Source organism: Spathaspora passalidarum (assembly GCF_000223485.1).
Source record: "Spathaspora passalidarum NRRL Y-27907 unplaced genomic scaffold SPAPAscaffold_3, whole genome shotgun sequence".
Classification (NCBI taxonomy): domain Eukaryota; kingdom Fungi; phylum Ascomycota; class Pichiomycetes; order Serinales; family Debaryomycetaceae; genus Spathaspora; species Spathaspora passalidarum.
The window spans coordinates 1053096-1077964 of record NW_006767427.1 but is presented as its reverse complement, the minus strand read 5'-3'; the positions used below and the strand labels follow the sequence as shown (position 1 = coordinate 1077964).

At 38.8% G+C, this 24869-nt stretch overlaps 12 protein-coding genes across 12 annotated transcripts; 5 read left to right on the top strand and 7 right to left on the bottom strand. All coding sequences in view use genetic code 12, as the record gives it.

Moving 5' to 3' along the window:
• Positions 1–287: 287 nt before the first annotated feature.
• Positions 288–1408, top strand: SPAPADRAFT_60483 (uncharacterized protein; the record flags this gene model as incomplete). The annotated part of the gene is made up of 1 exon (XM_007374630.1): positions 288–1408. One exon carries the CDS (start codon positions 339–341, stop codon positions 1332–1334), a length of 996 nt encoding a protein of 331 aa, XP_007374692.1.
• Positions 1364–3377, bottom strand: SPAPADRAFT_60482 (uncharacterized protein; the record flags this gene model as incomplete). The annotated part of the gene is made up of 1 exon (XM_007374629.1): positions 1364–3377. One exon carries the CDS (start codon positions 3332–3334, stop codon positions 1610–1612), a length of 1725 nt encoding a protein of 574 aa, XP_007374691.1.
• A 159-nt stretch (positions 3378–3536) lies between these two features.
• Positions 3537–6452, bottom strand: SPAPADRAFT_50087 (uncharacterized protein; the record flags this gene model as incomplete). Its single annotated transcript, XM_007374628.1, has 1 exon — positions 3537–6452. The coding sequence occupies one exon, from the start codon at positions 6450–6452 to the stop codon at positions 3537–3539; it is 2916 nt and encodes a 971-aa protein (XP_007374690.1).
• Positions 6453–6568: 116 nt separating this feature from the next.
• UTP21 (rRNA-processing protein) lies at positions 6569–9373 on the bottom strand (the record flags this gene model as incomplete). The annotated part of the gene is made up of 1 exon (XM_007374627.1): positions 6569–9373. One exon carries the CDS (start codon positions 9371–9373, stop codon positions 6569–6571), a length of 2805 nt encoding a protein of 934 aa, XP_007374689.1.
• Positions 9374–9687: 314 nt separating this feature from the next.
• SPAPADRAFT_60480 (tRNA dihydrouridine synthase) lies at positions 9688–12239 on the top strand (the record flags this gene model as incomplete). The annotated part of the gene is made up of 1 exon (XM_007374625.1): positions 9688–12239. The coding sequence occupies one exon, from the start codon at positions 10541–10543 to the stop codon at positions 11558–11560; it is 1020 nt and encodes a 339-aa protein (XP_007374687.1).
• On the bottom strand, positions 11607–12194 carry SPAPADRAFT_135800 (uncharacterized protein; the record flags this gene model as incomplete). Its single annotated transcript, XM_007374626.1, has 1 exon — positions 11607–12194. One exon carries the CDS (start codon positions 12192–12194, stop codon positions 11607–11609), a length of 588 nt encoding a protein of 195 aa, XP_007374688.1.
• Positions 12240–12408: 169 nt separating the features above from the next.
• Positions 12409–14100, bottom strand: ECM3 (putative ATPase; the record flags this gene model as incomplete). Its single annotated transcript, XM_007374624.1, has 2 exons — positions 12409–13255; positions 13292–14100. The coding sequence occupies 2 exons, from the start codon at positions 14098–14100 to the stop codon at positions 12409–12411; spliced, it is 1656 nt and encodes a 551-aa protein (XP_007374686.1).
• A 976-nt stretch (positions 14101–15076) lies between these two features.
• SPAPADRAFT_60477 (uncharacterized protein) lies at positions 15077–15962 on the bottom strand (the record flags this gene model as incomplete). Its single annotated transcript, XM_007374623.1, has 1 exon — positions 15077–15962. One exon carries the CDS (start codon positions 15919–15921, stop codon positions 15475–15477), a length of 447 nt encoding a protein of 148 aa, XP_007374685.1.
• A 1713-nt stretch (positions 15963–17675) lies between these two features.
• SPAPADRAFT_50081 (uncharacterized protein) lies at positions 17676–18632 on the top strand (the record flags this gene model as incomplete). Its single annotated transcript, XM_007374622.1, has 1 exon — positions 17676–18632. One exon carries the CDS (start codon positions 17676–17678, stop codon positions 18630–18632), a length of 957 nt encoding a protein of 318 aa, XP_007374684.1.
• A 1134-nt stretch (positions 18633–19766) lies between these two features.
• On the top strand, positions 19767–22142 carry BAT21 (branched-chain-amino-acid transaminase; the record flags this gene model as incomplete). The annotated part of the gene is made up of 1 exon (XM_007374620.1): positions 19767–22142. One exon carries the CDS (start codon positions 19789–19791, stop codon positions 20986–20988), a length of 1200 nt encoding a protein of 399 aa, XP_007374682.1.
• HYM1 (Hym1p) lies at positions 21029–22078 on the bottom strand (the record flags this gene model as incomplete). Its single annotated transcript, XM_007374621.1, has 1 exon — positions 21029–22078. The coding sequence occupies one exon, from the start codon at positions 22076–22078 to the stop codon at positions 21029–21031; it is 1050 nt and encodes a 349-aa protein (XP_007374683.1).
• A 226-nt stretch (positions 22143–22368) lies between the features above and the next one.
• VPS36 (ESCRT-II subunit protein) lies at positions 22369–24299 on the top strand (the record flags this gene model as incomplete). The annotated part of the gene is made up of 1 exon (XM_007374619.1): positions 22369–24299. One exon carries the CDS (start codon positions 22878–22880, stop codon positions 24213–24215), a length of 1338 nt encoding a protein of 445 aa, XP_007374681.1.
• Positions 24300–24869: the final 570 nt, after the last annotated feature.

The window sequence follows — 24869 nt, the reverse complement described above, 5'->3', positions numbered from 1 at the left end:
ACGGGCTGTCAAATGAGTTTGAATTTTCCGCCAAGTGTAAATAGCATCCCAAAAGGGAAACGCCGAGAGACGTATTTCCGCGCCTTGAGCTTTTTTGATTGCTTGATTATGTTATCATAAGATTTGTCAGCGCGCGGAAATATCCCAAAGTAGAGAAAAATCCGATTACCACCGAGAATGTGGCTAATGTAACATTTGAAAAAGAGCTATGGCTGCAAATTTCAAGCTATGATTCTAATGCTATAAATACTACAATCTCTTTCCTCAAAAGTACCCACTTCTCAATTATAAACATCAATCCTCTATAATCAGAATAATAATAAAAAAAAACTTCCACAATGACTGCCACTACTGTTTTCGTTTCCGGTGCTAACGGTTTCATCGCTAGCCATGTTGTCAAACAATTACTTGAAAAAGGTTACAATGTTGTTGGATCGGTTAGATCCGCCTCCAAGGGTGATAAGTTGAAAGAATTGACTAAATCAGATAACTTTTCCTATGAAGTTGTTCCTACTCTTGATGCCGAAGGTGCCTTTGATGAAGCCCTCAAGAGACATCCTGAAGTCACTGTTTTCTTGCACACTGCCTCCCCAGTTACCTGGGAAGCTACTGATTTCGAAAAGGAAATCATCCAACCAGCCATCAAAGGTACCAAGAATGCTCTTGCTGCTATTAAGAAATACGCACCTCAAATTGAACGAGTAGTTGTTACTTCTTCCATAGCTGCTGTTGCCGATCTCCAAAGCGATCCAAAAAAGATTTATGATGAAGATAGCTGGAATTCTATCACCTACGAACAAGGTTTACAAAATGGTATTTTAGCTTATGTTGCTTCTAAAAAGTTTGCTGAATTGGCTATTTATGACTTCATTAAAGAGGAAAAGCCAACTTTTAAAGTCTCAACAGTTCAACCAGTGTATGTATTTGGTCCTCAAGCTTATGGTATTGATGGTGCATTGAACGTTTCTGCCCAATTTGTTAATTCGATTGCTCAATTAGGTCCTCTGGATAAGATCACAGAACAATCAGGCTCTTTTATTGATGTTAGAGATGTCGCTAAGGCTCATATAGTGGCATTTGAAAAGGATGAAGCTATTGATCAAAGATTGGTTTTGGTCAGTGAACCATTTTCATTTGATGGTATTGCTCGTGTTATCAATGAAAACTTCCCTGACTCCAAGGTTCCTAAAGGTGATTTAGCCAAGGATGAAGAATTAAAGAAGAATGTTCATAATTATAATACCTCCAAAACCCACAAGATCCTTGGATTTGACTTTATTCCTTTTGAACAATCCATTATTGAATCTGTTAAGCAAATTTATGAATCAAAGTAATAATCACTTTCTGGTATATAATATATTAAATATTAAAGTTTTATATTCACGAATATTATAAATGTAACTAGTTGGGTTAAAGAGATCTATACCCTCTATTTGTATTTGTTACGAAGACTAACAGTGAGATTATTTGAATGGAATAATCTATAACCACAAGCTCTTGCATGCAAATATATTTCTATAAACAATCCTGAAGACGATAATATCAAACCCCTAGAATAGTCAACTCATATTGGACGTTCTCCAATATAATAATTCTTCAACAAACAAGTTTAATCAATCAACCAAATCGGTTCCCTTCCTCTAAACGTTTCCAAACATTCTTCGTGGAAAGTATTAGTACTTTTCCTTATCTTTCCCAAACACAATTTCCAGTCATACGAGTAGAATGCTGGAAGATCCAAGGGTTTTCTTCTAGGGCTCGGGGTCGTCAATTGCTTGTCCTCATCACGAAATTCAACTGTTGCTAAACCACACCTACATAAGTTTAAATGTTGCAACAGCTTAAAGCTCAGTGGCAACACAAGATTCAGCCCTAGCAGGTTACCAAGAAGGATCAACATTTTCAAACTAGCAGGAATATACTTTACGCTAATGGATTTTATGTTACAAAAGCGTAAATCCAAGTACTCGAGGTTGAATTTATACTGATCGATAAATAATGGAAAATTCTCAGATAGTTCATTAATGGGGTTAGCAAACAAACATAGATTGATAAGATTTGGAGGGATCATCCAGTCATCCAAACTTGTAATATTATTACCCGATAGATCGAGTGTTTCTAAATTGACAAGTATTTCCCAATCATATGAAGCTACATCCTCAATTTGATTCGTTGTCAATGCCAACTTTTTAAGCGAAGTTGGAAAACTTAAAACATCCAAACCAGGAATCTTACATGCATTCATGTACAATTCCGTCAAGGTCTCAGGAAATTCAATTGGATGCTCCAGTTCCAACCAAGACAATTCAACTTGGTTCATTTCTAAGATTTTTAAATTCAGAGGTAGTCTTGATGCAAAATTTGGCAACCGGATAGGGTTATTGCTAATGTTCAAATCTATCAACCCTGGAGGCCATCTATGCAAATTGTTAATAATTTTCAATGCCGAATCATTTAATCCAGTTTCAGCTAGGGATAGTACCTCGAGGCTCGTTGGCCAATGAATTCTGTTGAAGTCATAGATACCAGTGGTTTCGAGTTTCAATTTACGTAGCCCAGCTGGTAATTGGTCCTCCATTAGATTCTGCGTTGAATCACAAGAGTGCTGATTTTGGAATATCTCTAAACTGTCCAATTTAGAGCCGGAAATTGAAAGGGTTTTAACCGATTTAGGAATGATTAATTTATGGTCGAGCTCGGTTTGTACCAATTCGAGACATTTCAACTTCTCTGGAAACCTAAAACTCAGCCAATCATCAACGCAATCTTGGACTAAGATGATTTCTTCAAGCCTCGGATGGTCTGTCCAGTACGTATTATCAAATATTTTAGTGTTTGACAAATTCATATTTTGGACATATATCTTTGTCAAATTTTTAAATGACAATAGATAGTTTAAATCACAATCACCCAACTGACATCTCTCTAAAGCGATTTCTAACTGTGCAACCTTGCGAATTCGCTCATCATACCTTTCCAAGAACTGTTCTATCGTTGAAAAGCTTTCATTGTCAAAAGTGATAATTAATCGTCGAGGAATGTTCTCGGGAAAGGTATCCATAAACTCAAAAATTTCCTCATTGAAAAACTGGGTAATATCGAGGAAGTATCTGTGATACCAACTTACTTCAGAATGGACAATAAAGGCTACTTCGGAGTAATAATGATGAAGTACTAAATCACGGAGATCATGGTGAGGAAAGTTGGTGAGGAATGTCCACAAGTCAGAACGGTTGAATAGGTCAAAGATTTGCATAAGGATTTCATCCGGTAAACGCGGCAAGTATGTTGTTAGAAACGACGAAAAGAACTCATTGTAGTTATTGTTGGTCATTTTCTAGTATGGTTTCCATTTATGTTTATCCTTTGTAATGTAAACTGAACCAGGTGATTAACAATAGTGTGAGTTCTACGGGCGGTGTTGAATAGAGTTGGTTTGCGCGGCTGATTATTTCCTAAATAGGACTATAAAATACATGTTGCAAATTAACATGTTCTTCATCTATCTATCATACGAATTATCTACATAAATAACTTCATCTCAGCTGTAAACACCCATAATGAACAACTTGGTTGTCCTTAGTCACTCCAAACACCGCATACCCCAACCGTTTATTACACACGGCACATGCTTGCTTGCTGGAGCTAATCTTGTATCCTTCGCTCTGGATCTTCAACACTTTATCCTCCATATTGACAGTACCAACTTTGTATAACTGCGCTTTTATTCTGCTATTATGTAATAACTTATGATTATTGGCAAATGTATGCGTGAGGAATTGGGTTAGTTTTGAGATGGGGAATGTGTCCGGGAGTTGCGTCAATACTTTATGAATCTGCATTTTTGTTCCGTGCAAACTAAGCAATGTCTCGATTTTATCAAAGTTATCATCATAATTTAATAAATCATCAAGAAGTTTATGAAAAAGCCCAGTACCAAGATGAGGTGTGGTACCGTATATGTCAAGTGCATAATCCATGGCCCCTTCCAAATCATTCAACTGGTTAAATAACACGTCGATCGACTTTTGATGTTCTTCTAATCGTTTATACACAAATATCACCAATCTGAGAAACTTGTCTTGTGTCGTTGGGATTTGCTTTAAGGTTTTCCAGGGATCATAATGAGTTCGAACTTTCAAGAAGTTATATAATTTAGTGTAGTACTCCAATGCATAAAAATTCTCATCGTCTCCAGTGAATAATTTAAGACTGTCCAAATACAATGTAGCAAGTTTGGTTTCGAAATTGGTAAGTTGTTTCCCCTTGAGTTCAAAATCACTATCATTCAATAACCACTCCAAGTAAACCACGCCTAAGTTCCTGTCCACCAAATAATTCAACACTTGTTCCGGATCATAACTCTCACATTGATAACTATCATTCATAAATATTAACCTGCACTCACTCACCTTCTCATCACACTCGTCCAATACCCAACCAGCATACTTGAATACAAGGTCTATATGGTCCCCAGTTAGTTTCTGCAAATATTGTATAGTCAATGTTGGACCTTGTACTAGTTCATCAGTTGACTCATGGGCTAGTTTGTGGAGCATGGATAATGCTTCATCGTGTAAATTCCTTCCATAGTAAAAATCAAGTAATTCCTTAATAAAACTAGCTCCGAAATTGCCTCGCAGCAAACACTGATTGACCACTTTTGAATCACAGCGATTGGACGGAAGTCGCAACAATGGGCCGAGTAACATAGGTTTGACGTGGAAGTAACATAAAAACAACGATGTGTCAATTATAGTGGCCACTTCCTCTAATTGTGTTTTTTTAGTGTCATGAGGTGCTGGATAGATCTCCCTGGGAGTTATATCAATCCCTTTCCATTGCATTGTGGGCTTGTCTTGAAATGACGCAAGAATGCGTCGTTGATCAGTCAAGTAAATAATCAAATTATTGACGGCTTTTTGGAAACGGCGAATCATCACAGGTGATTTTTTGAGGGTGGGTGATCGACGAGATGCTGTGTCGGTATCATATTCAGACTCAGTGTTTATGCTTGCTCCGGTTAAATCGTCAACCTTGACACGTTTAATAGCGCCCATTTCCTTCTCTTCGGGTAATGATTCTGGAAAGAGAGATGATTCTCCATTTATAAAGTCAGGAAAGAGACTGAGTATGTCATGGAATGAAACAAGCCATTCAGAACCAATTTCAACTAATGCCTCATGATACTTGGAATATGAGTTAAACAAGAGAATTGCTTTGGAGGTATATAGTTTCCGCAACATCATATGCTTAGCTTTCTCGCCTGTGAATAAACTGTCATGTACTGGGATTTTCGTCACGAGTGATATAGCTTTGGCTAGACCCTTGTGTTTTAAATCATTTTTTGGTTCGTCTGTGACTGGTCCCGATAATGCTAAATACTGATCGATTTGTTGTTGATATGGTGCAATTGTAAATTGGAGAATGTCACTCCCGGAAGATATGGTGATTTGGGCATCATCTCCAGTTATGTATATCTGATTTGAATTGATATAATGCTGGAATCGTTGAATTAGATCTCCAGTTTCCAGATCGATAACTTCTATCTTCTTCAGGTATACAGCAAGTAGGTATAATGGGTATATAGAAACAATCTGCAACGGGACGCTTTGAAATTTTACTGGAGAAACCGCCATTGTTAAGTCTGGTTCTATGGTAACAGCTTGTGTATCCCTTACAAGTAAAGTTGTATCATCTTGATTAATCGTCCATAATCGTGGTACTGGGCTCAATCCAAAGTAACTGAATGAAGTAGGATGTGTGAATGTGTCATCGAGGGGACTAACTTCAAATTGGTCATTAATGATCCAGTAATCAGTACTCAACCCGACAAGAATCTTCCCATTAAACTTGTCAATGGTACGTATCTTATCCTTCATGGTAAGCTCGTGTAATTTGACAAACAGGAACAAATTCCTGGTCTTGTTGGAAATTTGAAACACCACGAGTTTCTTTTTTATACCAACGTACAATAGTCTTTGCTCGTGCTGTTCCAAATACAACACTGCACTGGCAGCTTTTGAGTCCTCAACTTTGTAGATCTGATTGATGTGTGTTCCTATGATTTCAAATATCCGGACGCTGGACTCGGTAGTAACCACGATGACCGACTTGACCGGTTCGCCGCCTAATTTAACCGTCGTTATATTATCAATAGCCGTTCCATCACTAGACACGTTCTTGAAAGTGGCAGTCAATGAAACAAACTTGGATTCGGAGTTATCACTAAACAAGCTCTTGACGTCGTTTAAGGAGCGGATCTTTCCTGATGTGGTTGTTGCAGCACTCCCTGGTTGCTCTTTATTGTCAGGAGTGGGGGATTTCGTGTACACCAATACATCACCATTGGACAATCCAGCGTATATTTTACTGTGATCATTCGCAATTGATGTTATCCTGCTCCCTTCTGGTATTCGTATGCGATTGCATGGTTCTATTATATCTATCATTTGACACTGATTGGTCTGGCAGTTGTCGGCCTACAATAGCTGGTTGTAAAAAACGTAAACGGTTTAATTTTTTTTATATAGGAAGGAATACGTCCTGTATATAAACAGAGGTAACACTAACGACTAATAAAGTTGACAACACCAGTACAGTACTTGACCAATTCATCCAATTGTTGGTTGGTTTCGGTTACGTCAGCATACTGTTCTAATGCTTCATTCAAGGCGTCTTCGTTGTGATTGTGAATTACATCCCCATGAATTTTCAAGAACATGGCGAACAAAGCTTGGTAAATTTCGTAATCCTTGTTAGTCTTGACACCAGTAGTCAATGCATTGACAAAGTTTGTCATTTCATTCAATGGCGGGAACGAGTTGAGTGATCTGATTTCCAAATCGGTGGTTGCTGGCGGAAGGTTGACCAAGTAGTTCAAGAACTCCGTGAAGTCCTCTTGTTCGCTTGCTTCTCTCAACAACCTCGTGAATTCAGATTCGAATACTTGATCAGTGGACTTAAGTTGACGCAATCTACTCGACTCCTCTTCAGTTTGGTCATCACCAGATTTGAGAGCACCCTCAGCCACTGAAGCTCTATCACCAACAACTTCACCAGCCAATTGTAAAAAGAATGGCGCCTTCTCGGATTTCTTTGGTGCTTCAGTAGGTTTACTTCTAGCCTTGATGGTATCTAAATGAAGCAAAGTAGTGAACTTATTTCTTGGACCACTAGAAGATAATGTAACCAAGGAATCAATTTGTTCACTGGTGGTGTATGTTTCGCTGATTTGAACGTCTTCATCCTCTTCCAAAGCACCGTCCAACAATGTTGCACCACCATCACCGGAAACATTAGGCAACAACATGGTGGAAAACTCTTCTTCTTCAACATGTCTAGTAGACACAGGCTTGAATTGGGCACGGTTGGTCCAGAGATTAATACCATTACCTGACACATGAGTAGTGGCTAAGAAATCACCCAAGGGAGAGAACTTAACCAGGGTAGCGACAACTGGTAAAAACACCCCGTCGATGCATCCACCACTTGGCAAATCCCAGGTTCTCAATGTTGAATCAAGAGCAACAGAAACCAACCATCTACCATCGGGAGAGAAGTCTAATCCAGAAATACGGTTTGTGTGGCCATACAAGATTCTCACGACTTTCTGTGTAGTCACATCAATAACGACAATCGATAAGTCATCTAAGGCACAAGCAACTAAATCAGACGACTTGTGGTAGATCATTTGTGTGATTGGCGATTCTAATTGTAATTTACCCAAGTACTTTGATTTCCCAAAGTCGTAGAACCCGACAAGTCCGTCCAATCCACAACTAACAAACTTTCTATTCATACCATCAATAGCCAATCCAGTAACAGACTGCTTATGTAAAACATATCTCTTTCTCAATAACCCAGATTGCAAATTGTACACACCAATACCACCATTGGAACTACCCACCACAGCAAAGTTTCCACATTGTGAAACACAGACGGATTTACATACACCGCCATCAATAGTCTTGAGTTCATAACGACCAACTCTCTTACTACGGGAGTCCCAAGTACGTGCAAATGGTTCGTCTTTGTGGGCCGTCACAATATTTTCCCACTCACCTTCACGAGCTTGACTCGATGCAATGGCAGTAATCTCAGGGAACTTGTCACGTAAAGAACTGACTTGTCCGGCTTGACGTTTACCGGACTTTTGTAATCTCTGGGACATTTCTTGTGCTTGGGCATCCTTACGCAACGAGAAACACCAGAAGGATTTGTCTCGCGAGGCACTATACACCAAATGAGTCTTTTCCTCATTGGGGAACTCGATGGCAACTGGTGGAGCGGAATGGCCCCCTCTCGATCTGAGATGACGTGGAGGAGATACAATTGAAGAATTGGAAGTAGTTAAGTTTGGATCAAATACAAACTCCTTCAAATGGTTATCACCACCATTGGTCAAGACGATAGGCTGACCATTCAAGAACTTGACATTGGCAACACCACCATGCACTTCACGATGGGCGTTTCTAAGAATGTGTACTCTAGCCTTCTTATTCAAGTCGTAAAAGAAAAGATCACCCGAGTTTAATCCGGCTACAAGGTGGGGTGCACCATCAGTACGGAACGACAAGGCGGTGATCTTTTGAGACGATTCTGATCCACTGGTGAAAATTTTGCTACCGAGAACTTTACCCTTGCGCAAATTGTACAAATAAATGGAACCAGTAGAAGTACCTACGGCAACAATGTCCAATACAGGAGCGTATTCAATGCATGACAATGGTTCTTCTCCAAACAGGTCGAGGGCCGACTTGAACAAGAGCTTTCCCGATCTCACATTAATAATAAAGATTCCGCTAGTGGTGGCAACGACAATCTTGTTCAAGTAAGTAGGAGGATGAATCAATCCAACAATATCACCATCTAAAGCAGGGTTAATCAGTCTAATGGTGGTATATAATTCAGTGTGGTACTTTTCAGTAGTCTTTCTAAATACGGAGATAGCGCCATCAGCACTAGTAGCAACGAGATATTCTCCAAACACGCATAAATGAGACACAGCAGCAGAAGTGCTCTCACATGTCAAGGTGTGTTCCAATCTTCCTCGTTTGTAAATGGCAATCTTGTTGGCGTATCCAGCATAAACGTAGTGGTAATGGGCAGCAAGACAATTAATAGTGGATGCAGTTTGTGTTTGGGATACAAATAACAAGTGTAACGTAGCCAAATCATAAATTTGAAATGATTTACCTACGGAGGTTACTCCGTAAAAGGTGGATCCTAATGTACCAATGGCGAAGGGAGTAGCATCGGTGACATTCCCGAGAACTCGGAATGGGCTGAAGATCTTAGATGGACGAGGTGGCACCAGTGTCAGTGCTTCTGACGTAGACTCGGTCCTTCTTCTTTTGTCCTGTTCAACCATGTTGTTTGATGAAGGTGGGTTGTAAATAAGTTGGTTATTTTATTTTTTTTTTTTTTTTGGTATAATTTTTCAGTCAAGCTCATCGTGGGATCGGTACTAGAACTAACTGCACAACACGATAATTGGCAGAGAATTTACATAATTTAGTTAACATGTTGATTGTATAACATTTCTACGGTATATATCACTTATAAGAGTTGTTGGTAATAGTTATATATTAAATAGTATTGCCTATATTTTTGCGGTTGGTTCGATCAGCAGTTTAAACTCATCGCGGTAATTTTTTTTTCAGCAATCACCGCCAACTCTTCTTTATATCACCAAGCAATAACCATGACTACACCAGAAAAGAGACCAATAGAAGAGGATATCTCCTCCTCCTCCGACTCTAAGAAACCCCACACAGAAGTTACACCACAAACCTATATCAAAGGTGTTGCCGCCATCAAGTCGGAATTTCTCATCTCCACTACCCCAGCACCAGCCTATGACGATGATGCCGCTGAAGCCACTGCCGAACGTGACTCCGCTGCTGGCCCCGTACAATCTAAGAAACGCCGTGGACAAAACAAGAAGCGTGACCTCAAGCAGAAAAGTGACAATCTCAGATTATGTTCCAGTTTATTGGACCCCGCCAACCCCAAAGAATGCCGATTTGGAGCTGATAAATGTATAAAGACCCATGATATTGAATTATACCTCAACTCGAAACCTGAGAATATCGAAGGTGTATGTCCAGTTTACAAGGCCATCGGATACTGTCCGGCTGGTGTGAAATGTAGATGGTTACCTTCCCATTACAATTCCGAATCCAAGACTTTACTTCGTGATGAACAAGTGATAGAAGCGGCCAAAATCAACAATTACGAAATCAACAAGATTGACAATGATGCCAAGTACCAACTCAGAAAGAAAACATACAAGTTCACCATCTCCGACCCAGTCATCGCTTACTTGGACTCGCAAGTTCAAAACGACGAAAACTTGGCCAAGATGGAAGAACGCAAGGACAACGCCGCCACCTACGTGGAAGCACCATTCAAGATTGCTGAAAAGAAAAAGCTCAACTTGAACAGGGCCAAGATCGTGTCACCATTGACCACTGTGGGTAACTTGCCATACCGTCGTCTTATGAAGACTCTTGGTGCTGACGTAACATACTCGGAAATGGCACTTGCAGTTCCATTAATCCAAGGTACAAACCCAGAATGGGCATTGCCAAAGGCCCATTGTTCCGAATATCCTGGGTTCGGAGTCCAAATTGCCGCATCAAAACACTGGATGGCTGCAAAAGCTGCCGAAACAATCTACAAAGAAACTTCCAACGTGTCCGAGTTGAACTTGAACTGTGGATGTCCTATTGATTTGTTATACCGTCAAGGTCAAGGGTCAGCCTTGCTTGATCAACCATCGAGATTGATGCGTATCTTGCGTGGTATGAATGCAAGTTCCGGTGATATCCCCGTGACAGTCAAGATTAGAACCGGTACCAAAGATGGAAAGAATACCGCCAAGTCATTAGTGGAACGTGTGTTGAAAGAAGGCGATGTGGCTGCAATTACCTTGCATGGTAGATCAAGACAACAGAGATATACTAGAGAAGCCGATTGGGAGTACATCAGTGAAGTCGGTCAAGTTGTCAAGCAATGGAACGACAAGAAGGAAGAAGACAAGGAATCCAGTGACACCCCACGCACATTTTTTGTTGGTAACGGTGATGTCTTCACTCATTTAGACTGGCATACTGCTGTTGACACCGATGGTATTGATTCCGTTATGGTTGCCAGAGGTGCCCTTATCAAACCATGGATCTTTGAAGAAGTTGAAGCGGGCCAATACTTGGACAAATCCGCTAGTGAAAGATTAGACATTTTGAAAACATATGCCGATTTCGCCATTGAACATTGGGGATCCGACGATTATGGTGTTGGGTTAGCCAGAAGGTTCATGTGTGAGTTCTTGAGTTTCACCCATAGATATATCCCCGTGGGGATCTTAGAACGTCTTCCTCCAAAGATCAACGAACGTCCTCCTAAGTGGATGGGAAGAAACGACATGGAAACCTTGCTTGCCAGTACCGACTATAAGGACTGGATCAAGATCACCGAATTGTTCTTGGGTAAAGCAGGTGAAGACTTTCAATTTATTCCTAAACACAAAAGTAACGCGTATGAACAAGATCGATAGATTTTATACAAAACACAGAACTATACATATATATATTCTTTTCCACCTATCTCTTTTTAGCATCGCCCTTACTAGACAATTCTTCATAATCATTAGATAAACTGTTGGCTTGGCCCTTTAATATGTCCAAATCCTCTTCCTTTCCAGCCAATTCCTTTCTCAACTTCTTGACAGTTTCAGATTCCCCACTGTCCTTCTTGGTAGCCTTTAAATCGTCCAACTTATCCTTGGTAGCAATCAATTCTGCCACTAACGAATAAGTTCTAATCAAAATCAAATGAAGGAACAAAGTGAACCCACAAAGGTACATATTCCTTTGAGCATAGAATCTTCTAGCTTGAACTTCACCACGGTCGTTGACAACGGCAGCACCGCCGTGTTGGCCATGATGACCACCGGCATGTTGTAATTCCATAGTTACAGCATAGACTCTATTTACAGAATCAATAAACAATACGGCTACGAAACCCAAGACACACTTTAACGCAATCTGGAATTGCTCGTTGCGGAAAGGTAACGATACCGTGGTGAGCACTTTTCTCCTAATTGCTCGGGGGTATGGTAACAGGAGTATACCAAAGAACACCATCTCGGTGACTAAAAGACCAAAAACGATACTGTAATATAACGCCATTGCAATTGTTTGAAGAAGACGAGTAACAATTGATTGATGAATTTCAAATGGCAAATTGCTGCCGTTTTTATATTGCTTGATTTTTTTTTTGGTTTGCTGTCACAGCCCGCAAGCAAATGACGAAGCATGGGGGCGGGTCGGGGAATAGTGACAGGTGGTAGCGCTGAAATATATCTTCAATCTTTACTTCTATTAACTATTAGTCTATAAAATCCTATAATCCCAATGATACTTTCAATGTGAACGTAACCAAGAAAGGTAGTGTCACGTACAAGATGGAATACTGGCAAATCAAGCAAATGGCCAAACAATCCATTTGCAAGTGTTCGTCGGACGTTGGATCAGTATAAAATGCCGTGAAATAAACTAATGCCGTGGCATTCGGTAATCCAAACTCCAACACACTGACAAATCGAAGCAACTTGTCATCACCGTACCAGCCACCTTTATAAAACCCGGTGGTTATTCCAACCCCAATGATGGGAATCAAGATGAGTCTGGATGCGGTTATCATCACTGCCGTTTTCCAAAATCCCTTTGGCATTTTATTCACTTGCAACCGGGAAATGGTAGCTCCTAGTAAAATTAACCCTAATGGGACCGAAGCAGCTCCGATATAACTGGTTAAATCTATAACAAACGATAATGGCGGTTGTCCATCTGGCGCAGGTGGAATGTGTACTCTCGCAGGGACAAATAATGCCTTCAAAGGTGGAGCCATGGCAATAGCAATAGACACAACCAATGATACGGAACTTGGCGCAATCAAGTTCTTACCCATTTGTCCTAGATACTTGACAATTTTCGACTTGAACGATGTCTTCACTTCTTCCTCTTCCTCGGAACTAACAGGAACAACCCCGACTTCACTGGTCCCCGCTACTGACCGTCTACTTTCTCCTCTCTTTAACCCTTCAAAATTGGAGTATTCCTGAATGACATCTTCAATCTTTTGTGATTTTTGTTTTCGTAACTCGACAGTTCGTGAAAGTGTAGGTGCAAGTGCGTAAATGCTGTTCAGTGATTGAATCAGCGATGCTCGTCTCGATCTTTGGGATCCTCTTCTTGAACGTAACCCAGCATTTGGTTCCAACAACGGACTCATTGACCGGTTCGTTCTTGGTGTACTTGCATGCGACATTTCTGTAGTCAAATGTCTAGTTTGATATTCGTCGGAGCTGTTTGGCGAGTTTTTATCCATAGCCGCCGAACTAGTCACCATAACTTCACTAGAAATAGACTCTGAATCATCGATTGCAAATTCTGGAGTGTTAATAGACTGCCGAGGAAATGGACCCAAACGATCGGTTGAAATCTCAGTCTCCATCTCAATCATCTCCTTGTCTTTATCCTCCTTTGCCTTTTGTTTTATCTCATCCTGGAAATCCCATTCAATAAGTCGATACAACCCCATCGAGAACTGATAACATACTTGTGTCATGAGGAAAATACAAACATACGCCACACCTTTGTCCCCTTCGGCAGTGCTGAATATCACCCCACCTTTAGCAAACGTCTGCAAATACGCAATGGGTAAATCAGAAATATTGGGAAATAGCCCAACGGAAATCAACCCCCCTAACCATCGTCTTGGTGATTTAGTCGCTATATACGTCAACCAGGCCATAATCGCCCCAAAAATGAACAATAGCGTCCCCGTGAAGAAAATGATTCCAATGTTCTTGATATCGGAACTCTTCAAATTCAGGACAATGTTCTCGAAAATCAAACACGGCATGATCGCCGTGACGATCGTGTCCGAGATATCCCGACATGTCGTGACGGTGAGAATGTTCCTTCGGGCCAAGTAGAACCCCAACGCGATGATGAAGTAGATTTTGAAGATGGGTTTCACTGAGGCGTAGATCACTAGACCCAAATCAAGGTCACCTGTTTCTGTAGACATCGCAAGTTCGTGTAATGTGTGTAATGCAAGACTAAGATTTATTTCATGAAATTTTCATGTAACTTTTAGTATTAATGACTTGTCAAGACAAGTCTATGCAATAAAGGTATGTGGTATTAGTTGAATGAGTCAGCAAGCGGCTTGTATGGGTTTATACTTTTTATTACTGAAAATTTGTTCTCGTCTTTTGTTTTTTTGCGGCTCAAATTTCGGGGTTGGGGTGGTGGGGGCAAGTGGAGGGATTGAAGAGGACGAAGGGGGGGGGTGTAAAGCGCAAAGTGGGGGCACAGACAATGAAGTCGCATCACCTTACCACCACATTCCACGCTTATCATTTAAAGAGATATAGTTTAATATTGTTGAAAGCTTCAATATGAATTAAGTTGTGAATCGTTTCTGTTCAACCCGGCTGTGCCTGCTCGGCTGTGGGGAGGGACGGGGTGGGGGTGGGAGAACGACTCGTATAATTATGCTTGTCTGGTATCTCAATGTTCCGCACTAAAAGATGAAACTACTAAAATAAGTTACGCTATTTACGGTAAATTTGAGCACGTCCTGTCAGTACTATGTTGACGAACATCCAGAGACGACTAAGCCTGGTTATTGCGGATATGTACATCGTTTGGAGGAAGAATGCTTTCCCCTGGGCTATCATTTAATACCCGAACATATGGAAAAAGGGAAAATGGTAGAGATAAGGATTGATCTCAGTTTGCAATATCCCTCCCCCCATAGAAAAAAATAATTACTTCACTTGCTCGCAACAATTTTCGGTAGCGAATTTAGTTTTATTGTATACGCAAGTAATATATCTTGCATCAACGCCTCGCTGCTAGATAAATGATGTGCATATGACTTCCTGGTGCTCTTATTTACAACCAGGGTGATTAAGATTTCACAAACCCACCTCTTGATATGCAACTTACTAATCATGAAATAAAAAAAAAAACTTTAAACTTTTCAAACTATAAAAATTGTGGATGTTATCAACAAGTAAAAGAAAGTGTGTAGATTATTAAAGCTAAAAAATGCGTATATTATCAAAAGTATATAATGACTTAGCTGAAACCAACAGTTCTTCTGTGTGACTAATCATCTTCAAGACGGCTTGTCATGTGCATTTCCAGAAAGAACCATCTGATCGGGTGGTTCAACAAGCCCATGATCTGCAGCAACGTGCATGGTGTTGCATCGAAAAATTAATAAAGTCGAATAATATAGAAAATTAAAATTTGAGGGTTGTAGTGATTACCCCCAGTCAGTCAGCAACTCACTACAAACCATATGATATCCATAACCAAAATGATGATCCAAAAAAACGTCCGTGATCCAGTAAAAATAAATTATCAAGTCTGCCACCTGCTACTACTCTCGTCAAATTTCCACATATGATAGTCTTGTTATATTTCTATTATGTTCAAACTCCGTAGCTGATAAGCAATAAACTCCAACTATCGTTTCTATACCGTCAATAGAATATATCTCTGCATCTGCAATAGCATCCAAAAACTCCGTGTCTTCTTCTTCTTCTTCTTCTTCTTGCTCCTTGTCATTGTCATTGTTATCTAGATCATTTATCTTGTGCAGACTTCGATCAACAGAAAATATCGAACTTGAACCAGAGGGCATCTCAAATGAACTGTCGCTATTCATAGAATCAAATGTCGAAATGGAAGTTATTGACTCTTGTTGTCGATGTTTGTTTTGTATCCTGGCATTAAGCATGTTCATGCCCCATTGGCCGCCATAACACCGATTTTTCAATCGTAAGGGCGACCTAAGGGGAATATCATCAGGAATAGGTGAACCTAGTGAACTCATGAACTGGGTATATAAGGGTCTGTACTTGAAAAGAAAGCTATAATATAAATATAAAAATCAGTTGGTATCTTTTGAATTAATATATATATATATATGTATCTTACAATTGCTATTCCATTGTTTACGGAAATCGCAAGGACATCGGGGTTTTATATAAGGATGCAACAGTTTCTTACTAAAATAAGGAATTGCAAAAAAATAAAAAAGTAAAAAAAAAAAAAAGAACTCTACAAAAAAAAAAATAATACCGTTGCTAAAAATAAAGTTTTGATCCGTAATTGGAAAATAAACCAAAGCTTTCCCCCAAGGCTTTGAGGGAGCACTATAATTCTGTTTAAACATGTCTATCAACCATTACTTCGCAACATCCTGCCGAATACCCTTATTCTTTTTCCAAGCATATATATAGTTGTTCTTTGTCAAGGTTAAACTATAGAGTTGGCGGATATGTGATGAAATTTTCGTAACCAAGAATTTCTCTTGTCCTATTTAGGGAATTAGTGCCAGCGGAATTTCATGACCCCCATTTTTCAATAATACACGCTGCTCCACAAATAATGTGTGACAGTATATCGGTTAACAACACGCGTAGTGCCCTGATTTTCGCCTATTTGAGATTGTCTAGTCAACCACAAGTTTCACCATGTTAGAAAATCACTAACAAAGGATAGTTTCAATAAACGGTCGCTACAGTGGGAAATGATCCGGTCAACCTTTACGCTGTCAATTTTGATGTGAAACATAATCACATACGTCATAAGTAGTTATAACTTGACTTGCAAGATCATCAGAATAAGTACATTATTCGACAAACACAATGGCTAAAAATATTCTTAGACCGGCCAGATTGGATCGAAACTAATTCTTAGTACCAGCATCAAGAATTTTGTTCAAGTATTGGCGATCAAATTTCAGGATAAATTTCTACAATTTGAGATATATTGTACTCTTGTATTAGCTCGTTTTTATAATATTCTTGAGGTTATCCTTTGGCATCTAATACCCAAGTATGAACTTGAAAGGGTATTGTCAAGAACAAGTAAATGATGGCCCAAAACAATCTTGGGGAGAATACCTTTGTGGGAGTGTAACAGTAGTTTCCATTTTAATACCGATTGTTATTAGAAATATTGTATACCACAACTAACTTTTTTAAGAATACTTTGTTATGGAAAGTCTAAGTTTGCAGGTATAAAACTAGGACAAATTTTATTCCATGAAATTATTAAATATTCCTTAACCAAATGTTGCTCTCAATATTATGTGATTGTATTATCGTTCTGCTCTTAATAATTATCATACAGCAAACACGAGTACTATGTAGAAGTAAACAAGAACAGAAGCTGGAGTTGAAGCTGGAGTTGAAGCTGGAGTTGAAGCTGGAGTTGATACAATTGGCTAACGAAGTATGTCAAATTAGACAAGAGATTGAAGAAACCAGAGTGAAGAAGCCCAAGCTGGCTATAGAAAAAACAAAGATCACGATCATGTCACTCCTGGATGATATCATCCTTAATGTACTAAGATATCTCAACCAGATACATGTGTGTCGTATTTGCACGATCAATTCTCGGCTCTATAAGTTGGGAAAGATCAAGTTGTATAGATGCATTTATTTCCACATTCGAAGTTTAAATACTATACATATCTCGGCTAATACTTACACGTCGTTCTATACCAATTTTACTGTTGTTAGCCAATGGAGTACATTCCCTTGGGTTTCGGAAAATTCAAATATCACCCTTGTCAAAAAAATGGTTTTTAGAGTGAGTGGATTACTATTTGATATAGTAAAGACACAGTATCCTTGGATAGAAGTCATAGCAGAAGACGAGAATGGTTATTACCACTCGCAATACCCTTTGCAAGAATACCATTACACTCAACTAATATTATCAAGGAGAGCTGGAATTCCTTTCCTTAATGGATGTCAAGAAATGCCATGGGTGAAGAAACTTACAATATATCTAAACGTTGTGCCAGAACAGAGTTTAAATGAAATTAAATATTTATCTGGGTTGGAAGATCTTGGAATTGATGCTGTAGATATGGATGACTTAGAGGTACTATGTAAAATCGGACTTAGAGATATACCTATCAAAAAATTAAGGATTCTGGTTCCAGAATTGATTGACGTGAAAGGACTCCAAAAAATAACTAAGATGTTTGATTTGGAAAAGATCACCGCATTTCAGTTACATTTATGGAAGGTAGATACATATCCAGAAAACTTCAGCCTGGGTATACAGAAGTTGCTTTCTGCCTTGGTAAATGTCACCAGTCTTTCGATAATATGCCAAAACATTGATTTTGGGAAAGTTCTTGAACTGGTGAAACCGAATTCATTACATACATTGCATTTAAAGATTGTTCAGGTTGGCAATGATATACATACCTTCCAATTAGAAAACATTTTGAACTATCAAGAACATTCATTACAGCAGTTCTACTTGAGTAATAAGAAACCGCAAGGTGGAGGAAGATTTTATGGTCTACAAGAGTTTGAAAGAATTTACAAAAAAGAGACCAACCCCCTCATACCCAACCAACAACCTGTTGGGATTTTTGAAATCAGAAGGATGATAGATGCTGGAAAGTTCCAGAAGTTGAATCGGGTGTTGATTAATGAGAGCTGCTATTTTATTAAAAGACTTTCAAATGGTATGATTCATCTTGTTCCATGTAATTCTCTTATTCCTGATAATCCTTAAGCAGAACTTCGTTGTGTAGGAGAACCTGTTATAAGAAGCTGGATCTGCTTGACTAAAAGGAGAGATATAATACTTGGCATTTTTATATCATTATTACCGTTATAAATTCTGAGAATGCTATTTGAATTCAAAATTGTCGAAAGAAGGTGTTTATTGGAATTATAAACTACTTAATAGCAAAATTGTAATAAGACTAAATTTAATAAAACTTTATTGGCAACTACTACCATTATTATTTATAAGAGCCAATGAACATAGTGGACTGGGACTGGTTAAGTTCTTTTCAAATTAATATTTTACTGACGACAAAAAGATTATCTCGCGGTCTGATGAGTTTGTGCTTTCAGTGCAATCCAACTGGATAAAAGGTATTATTTTAAGATGTAAATGAACATATTTACTATGTTGAAGTGACTCATTTTATTTTGATGATATCAGTATTGATGGTGCCAGTTCTTTTCCAAGTTAGTGAAAGTAATTGGAAGACAAGGTGGTATGACTCGACGATATAAAGTACTCGATTCTATGTCCAGGACAATTCTTTCTTCCACATAACTAGTTTCACGTAGAAGTATTTCATCAAACTAAAATTGGTTGCAAAAACATTTTTTTAAATGTGTATGCAAATCTATCACACGATTTTGTTTTTCTTACAGAACTTATGAAATCTTTTTTGTTTTTTTTTAGTCAAATTATTAACCAATTGTTCCCAATATTATTACACATAATACACAATTTATGGAACATTTGAACTGTATATTCTTACTTTCTTGGCTTAAGATTATCAATGGCTTTAAATGTCCCCAATAAGGTCTATTCCTATTCCTGAGATGCATGATTTTCGGTTTTCTTTTCATGCAACAATGTGACAAAATAGCACTTTCTACATTTTGATGAACAGAATAACACACAGATCATATAAAAATGAATTAAGCTAGGTCGGAAAATATGTATATTGAAATGATTTCAGCTTTTTAGATCAATACTTGCTACGTTCGTAACTATGAAATTCTGTAATGGAAACAGTAGCATTTACGAGCAAAAAATTGTTCTGCGAGGAACGCCGCACAGGAGTTTCAGTCACGATACCCAAGATAACGAAATTTTTCATCCTGATGTCAAACTATACCAACCAAGTAGTTATTGCTTTACAAACATGTTATTACGTACCTTGTTAACAAATTTGCGAGCACGCTCGCTTCCATTGGCCGGCAGTGGTATGTCAATCAGATTTGCATCGACATTAGCCCCACTCGACTCCACCAAACTCACCATTGAGCACACCACCACACCAAAACCCAAACTTGCCAAAGAAGATCTCGTGTTTGGAAAGTATTTCACCGACCACATGCTTGAGATTGAGTGGACAGCAAGTTCTGGGTGGTCCACTCCTAAAATCACGCCATATCATAACCTTAGTCTCGATCCATCAACCATTGTATTTCATTATGCATTTGAATTATTTGAAGGCATGAAGGCATATCGTGACAGCAATGGAGACATCCGTACTTTCCGTGGTGACAAAAACATGATCAGAATGAACAAATCTGCCGAAAGAATCGCTCTTCCTACTTTCGACGGAGAAGAGTTATTGAAGTGTATCGACAAATTCCTTTTGGTTGATCGTGATTTTGTGCCTGAAGGGAATGGATATTCGTTGTACCTTCGTCCCACCATGATTGGAACCACTGCTTCTTTAGGTGTTGGTGTTCCTGACAAGGCATTACTTTATGTTATTGCATCTCCCGTGGGCCCTTATTATAGTAGTGGGTTTAAGCCAGTTAGTTTAGAAGCAACCGATTATGCCGTTCGTGCATGGCCAGGAGGTGTTGGTGATAAGAAGCTTGGTGCTAATTATGCTCCTTGTGTCAAACCACAATTGGAAGCAGCTTCTAGAGGATATGCACAAAACTTGTGGTTGTTTGGCGAAGAAGGTTATATTACTGAAGTGGGTACCATGAATGTATTCTTTGTGTTTAAGAACCAAGATGGCAAACGTGAATTAGTTACCGCTCCTTTAGATGGAACTATTTTGGAGGGTGTCACCAGAGATTCTATTTTGGAATTGGCCAAAGACAGATTGGATAGTGCAGAATGGACTATTTCTGAAAGAAAGTATACTATTGGTGAAGTTGAAGAAAGAGCCAACAAGGGAGAACTCGTGGAAGCATTTGGGGCAGGAACTGCAGCAATTGTTTCTCCAATTAAAAGTATTGGGTTCAGGGATGGAAGAAACATTGAAGTTCCTGTTGCTTTAGGCAATTCTGGAGAATTGACTTCCCAAGTTGCTGAATGGATTAGAAAGATTCAATACGGAGAAGAGTCATATAAGAATTGGTCAAGAGTTGCTAAATAGAGCTTAGATAGACTAGTTTGTTTTTAAATTAATATACACCCTAAGGAATTCTCTCTATATCGGGTAATCCGTGGATATGCTTCAATACAAAATCTCGTTCATCAATCAAGGTATTATCATGAAATTGCAACACATCAAAAGTGTTGAAGAATTCAATGAAATTTTCTTTATTCTTGATTAAGATATCCAGGATCTTTTGACTTCTCTTGGGATTGACCACAAAGAACTTGAATATGTGAAATGCCTCTCGTTGTAAATTCTTCAGCTTATCCGAAAGCATCAACATGATAAACTTCAAATTATTTGTATCATCGAAATATCGATTTATAAATTCTTGATTATGACGTTTTAATAAATCACTCAACAATTTGATGGTTTGTCTCTTTGTAACGTAATTCTTAGACAATAGCAATTGGTTACAATTGAGCATAAATTTTTCATAATTCTTGCTAAGGAATTCCACTGTTAATTTCTTATGAGGAACTAACAAATCGTGCAAGGTGGAAAATGCATCAGTAGCGAGTTCAAACACAGGAATCTCGACATATTTAAAATAATTCCAAAACAACGGATGATTGAGGACAAATTTACAAATTTGTTCATACTTGATGCATTCTCGTAATATTTGTCCACAAATCAACCCATTCTCTCTAGATTCTGGACCTTTGATTAGCATCACCAAAAGTTCGGGATTCCCTCTCGTCAAGTAGTCAAGTATCGCGGTGTTACTACTGGTGCTCACACCAGTACTTGTTGGCTGTCGTCGTAATAAATACAGAAACAATGACAGGACGTCTTTTCTTGAATCAAAATCCAACTTGCTCAAGTTTGAAATCAACTGGAATAAACAGTCGCTTTGAATGATCTGAGTAACCAATAAGCTAATTTGGTCCGACGATTGTGGGATAAGCAATTCAGAATCATCATCGGTGCCATACAAGGTCAATTTGATTTGATTGAGGAATCGAGAACACTCATCTTGATACTTCTTATTGGTGTCTGAGGAACTATCGAGTTTGTTTACCGTTTCAATAAGGGTACGGACCAAGTCCTGGGGTGTTTTTGGGTTCCGTTTGAATAGAAATGCCATGTGTATTTGTTTGTGTTGGTGTGATCCCTCCTTATTGGTTTCCACTTTGCAACAGGTAGCTATCAGCCGCCAGAAAAATGTTGTAAGTTTGAAAGGAAAAGCCAAAATGTGAAAATGGGAAACTTTTCACAAAAATGTCGTGCCGTCCCGCCCCCAGAAGAAATAATTCCGAATGTCGCACTTGTACCTCTTTTACAACACTTTGCTTCTTCTTTACAACCAAGAGGCCATGTCCTATTTGAATATATGGCAATCCCTCTTAATCAACACTAGCAATCGTCCTATTCTTAATCTGAATGAATCAATCGTCTTCTTTCAAGATTCAATTGGAATATATCAAGGACAACTGAAGATTGCCCTCCACCAGAATGGTCGTCTCTATTTAACAAACCAACGGTTGATATACTTTGATAATGATGACGCTCAAGCTAGGAGCATCTGTGTGGATATGTCCAAGTTTGTGGGCGCAGAACTAGTTGATGGATTCTTTAGAAGTTCGCCTAAAGTGAAGTTGTTTATACGTACCGGCGATAATGAATCAACCTTTCAGGCCAAACCACACAAGAGCGAAAGCACCCTTAATTGGCCATGTAAGATTTGTTCATTCAACAATGTAATGAGCTACGATTTTGATATTGAAAATGACGAAATGCCTAAATGTGGATCATGTGGTATCCGAGCCACTGCCAAGTATCTTGAACTGATTATTAAACAATCTCGAGAGAACTCGTTGACACCGACCCCAGAACCTAGAAGAGACGACCAGTGTCCCCAATGCACATTCATCAACCATCCTTCTATGAAATATTGTGAGATTTGCGGAAGTGAATTGAAATCGACTATCCCTGATGCTCTCCAAAGGAAATTATCTACCACTATTAAAACACCACCAACCAAGAAATCAGATCTAAATCCATTAGGACTTGAATTGGAGAATGATGAAAGTTATTCTACTCCTCAACAACCCTATATAAAAATAAGCTTTCGTAAAGGGGGCTCGTCCAAGTTTTACCGTCATGTAACTACAATAATTGACGAAATCAAATGGGACAGACTCAAATCTGCAGGTGGGGTCAACCAAAGTGGAGTTAAACTCAAACTGACCAAGTTAGCTCCGGCTAGTAGTACCGGAGGAGGTATCCATGCATTGGAAATGTTGGATGAGCAGCAACGACGTCAAAATGAAATCATTCTTAGTTCAAGTTTGAATGACTTGGAACAGCTAATGTTTAAATACCAAGACTTGATTAAACTTTCGGGTTCATTTAACCAATTCATAAAACCGAATGAGCACAATAAGCGTGTTCCTACTAGCTCCCAGGCCATCCCCAGCCTAAACCTTAAGCATAGTTCGCCACAAGAATTAAGTCGACATATAAGTGAATATCTTATTAATTATGAACTCACCACTACATCTTCAATGATCACTTCTCAAGATCTATTTGCCAATTATAATAGATTCCTCATAAATACGCAAGGGTTCGGATGTGATTTAATCAAAGCTGCAGATTTCAATAAATCACTTGAATTGTTTGCTCAGTTGAACCTCCCTGTTACTATGCGAAAGTATGAGAAATCAGGATTATTAGTCATTGCTAAAACTAAATTATTACAAGAGAGTTATGGAAAATATATTGTCAACTTTATTAAAGACCAAGAGCATGAATATAAACTCAACAAATGTCGACATGATATGATGCAAGGAGTTATTGTACTCGAACACGAGTCTTGTTTCCGAGGAGTAACTGTCGGGGAAATTTCGCTGACGTTGAATTGGTCTAATAACGTTACGATTGAAGAAGTAGAGATTTGTGTGAATGAAGGAATAATCGTGGTTGATCAGAACATTTCTGGGACATTTTACCATATAAACAAGTTTGAATGGAATAACAAAGACTGGGATGATTCGCAAGAAATGACCCAGATTCATGAATTGATTGTGCAAGAACAGAAATCAATTAGTCTGGAATTACGAAGCGAATATGAAAGAGTGCACGGTGAAGAACAATTGGTTGATTTGATGCCTAGTTTTGCAATCGATGTCGACTTTGAAGAGGAGGAAAGTGAGCTAGAGGAAGTTGCGCCGGGAAATAGCCAATCGCAATCATTAAATGACTTGGCAGGATTAAGATTTTAACTAATCTAAACCCTTTCCAATTGTATTTGCATAGAATTTATAGATGTAACATAGAACACTTCAGAAATGCCATGTGATGGTTATAGTCAAGATCTGACAAGATTCTTTTTTTTTTTTTTTGGTTTTCAACCAGTGCTACCAAATACGTGTTTTTTGAGTGGCCTTAAAATTTAATGCTTGATGTTTGTCACCCAGTAATGCGCAGCAGCGAATTTCCATTAGTTCACCCAATAATAGTATGAACTATAGCTCATCAACATCAACAACCACATATATAAAACCCAACATACCGAGCCAGCCATCAACAAAACGTCACCCACACAAACCATCACATACTACTACAACTGAGGGGAAAATGTCCAACCAAATACCCATGATACCTCAACCAGCGCTTATGGCCCTGAATTCCATCCTTACTCTTGGACCGTTTAAACATCGCAAAGATTTGACGAGGGAGTCCGTGTTAAGCACATACCTGATTTTGGGGTATATTGCCGCGGGGACCTATGGGAAGGTGTACAAGGCAAAATTGAAGGGAACAAAGAATGACCATGATAAAGATGAAGAGATGTTGGACGAGGCCGAGCCAGCTACGCCGCAATTATTTGCCATTAAGAAGTTCAAAAGTGATAATCACAGCAGTAAATCTGCCCA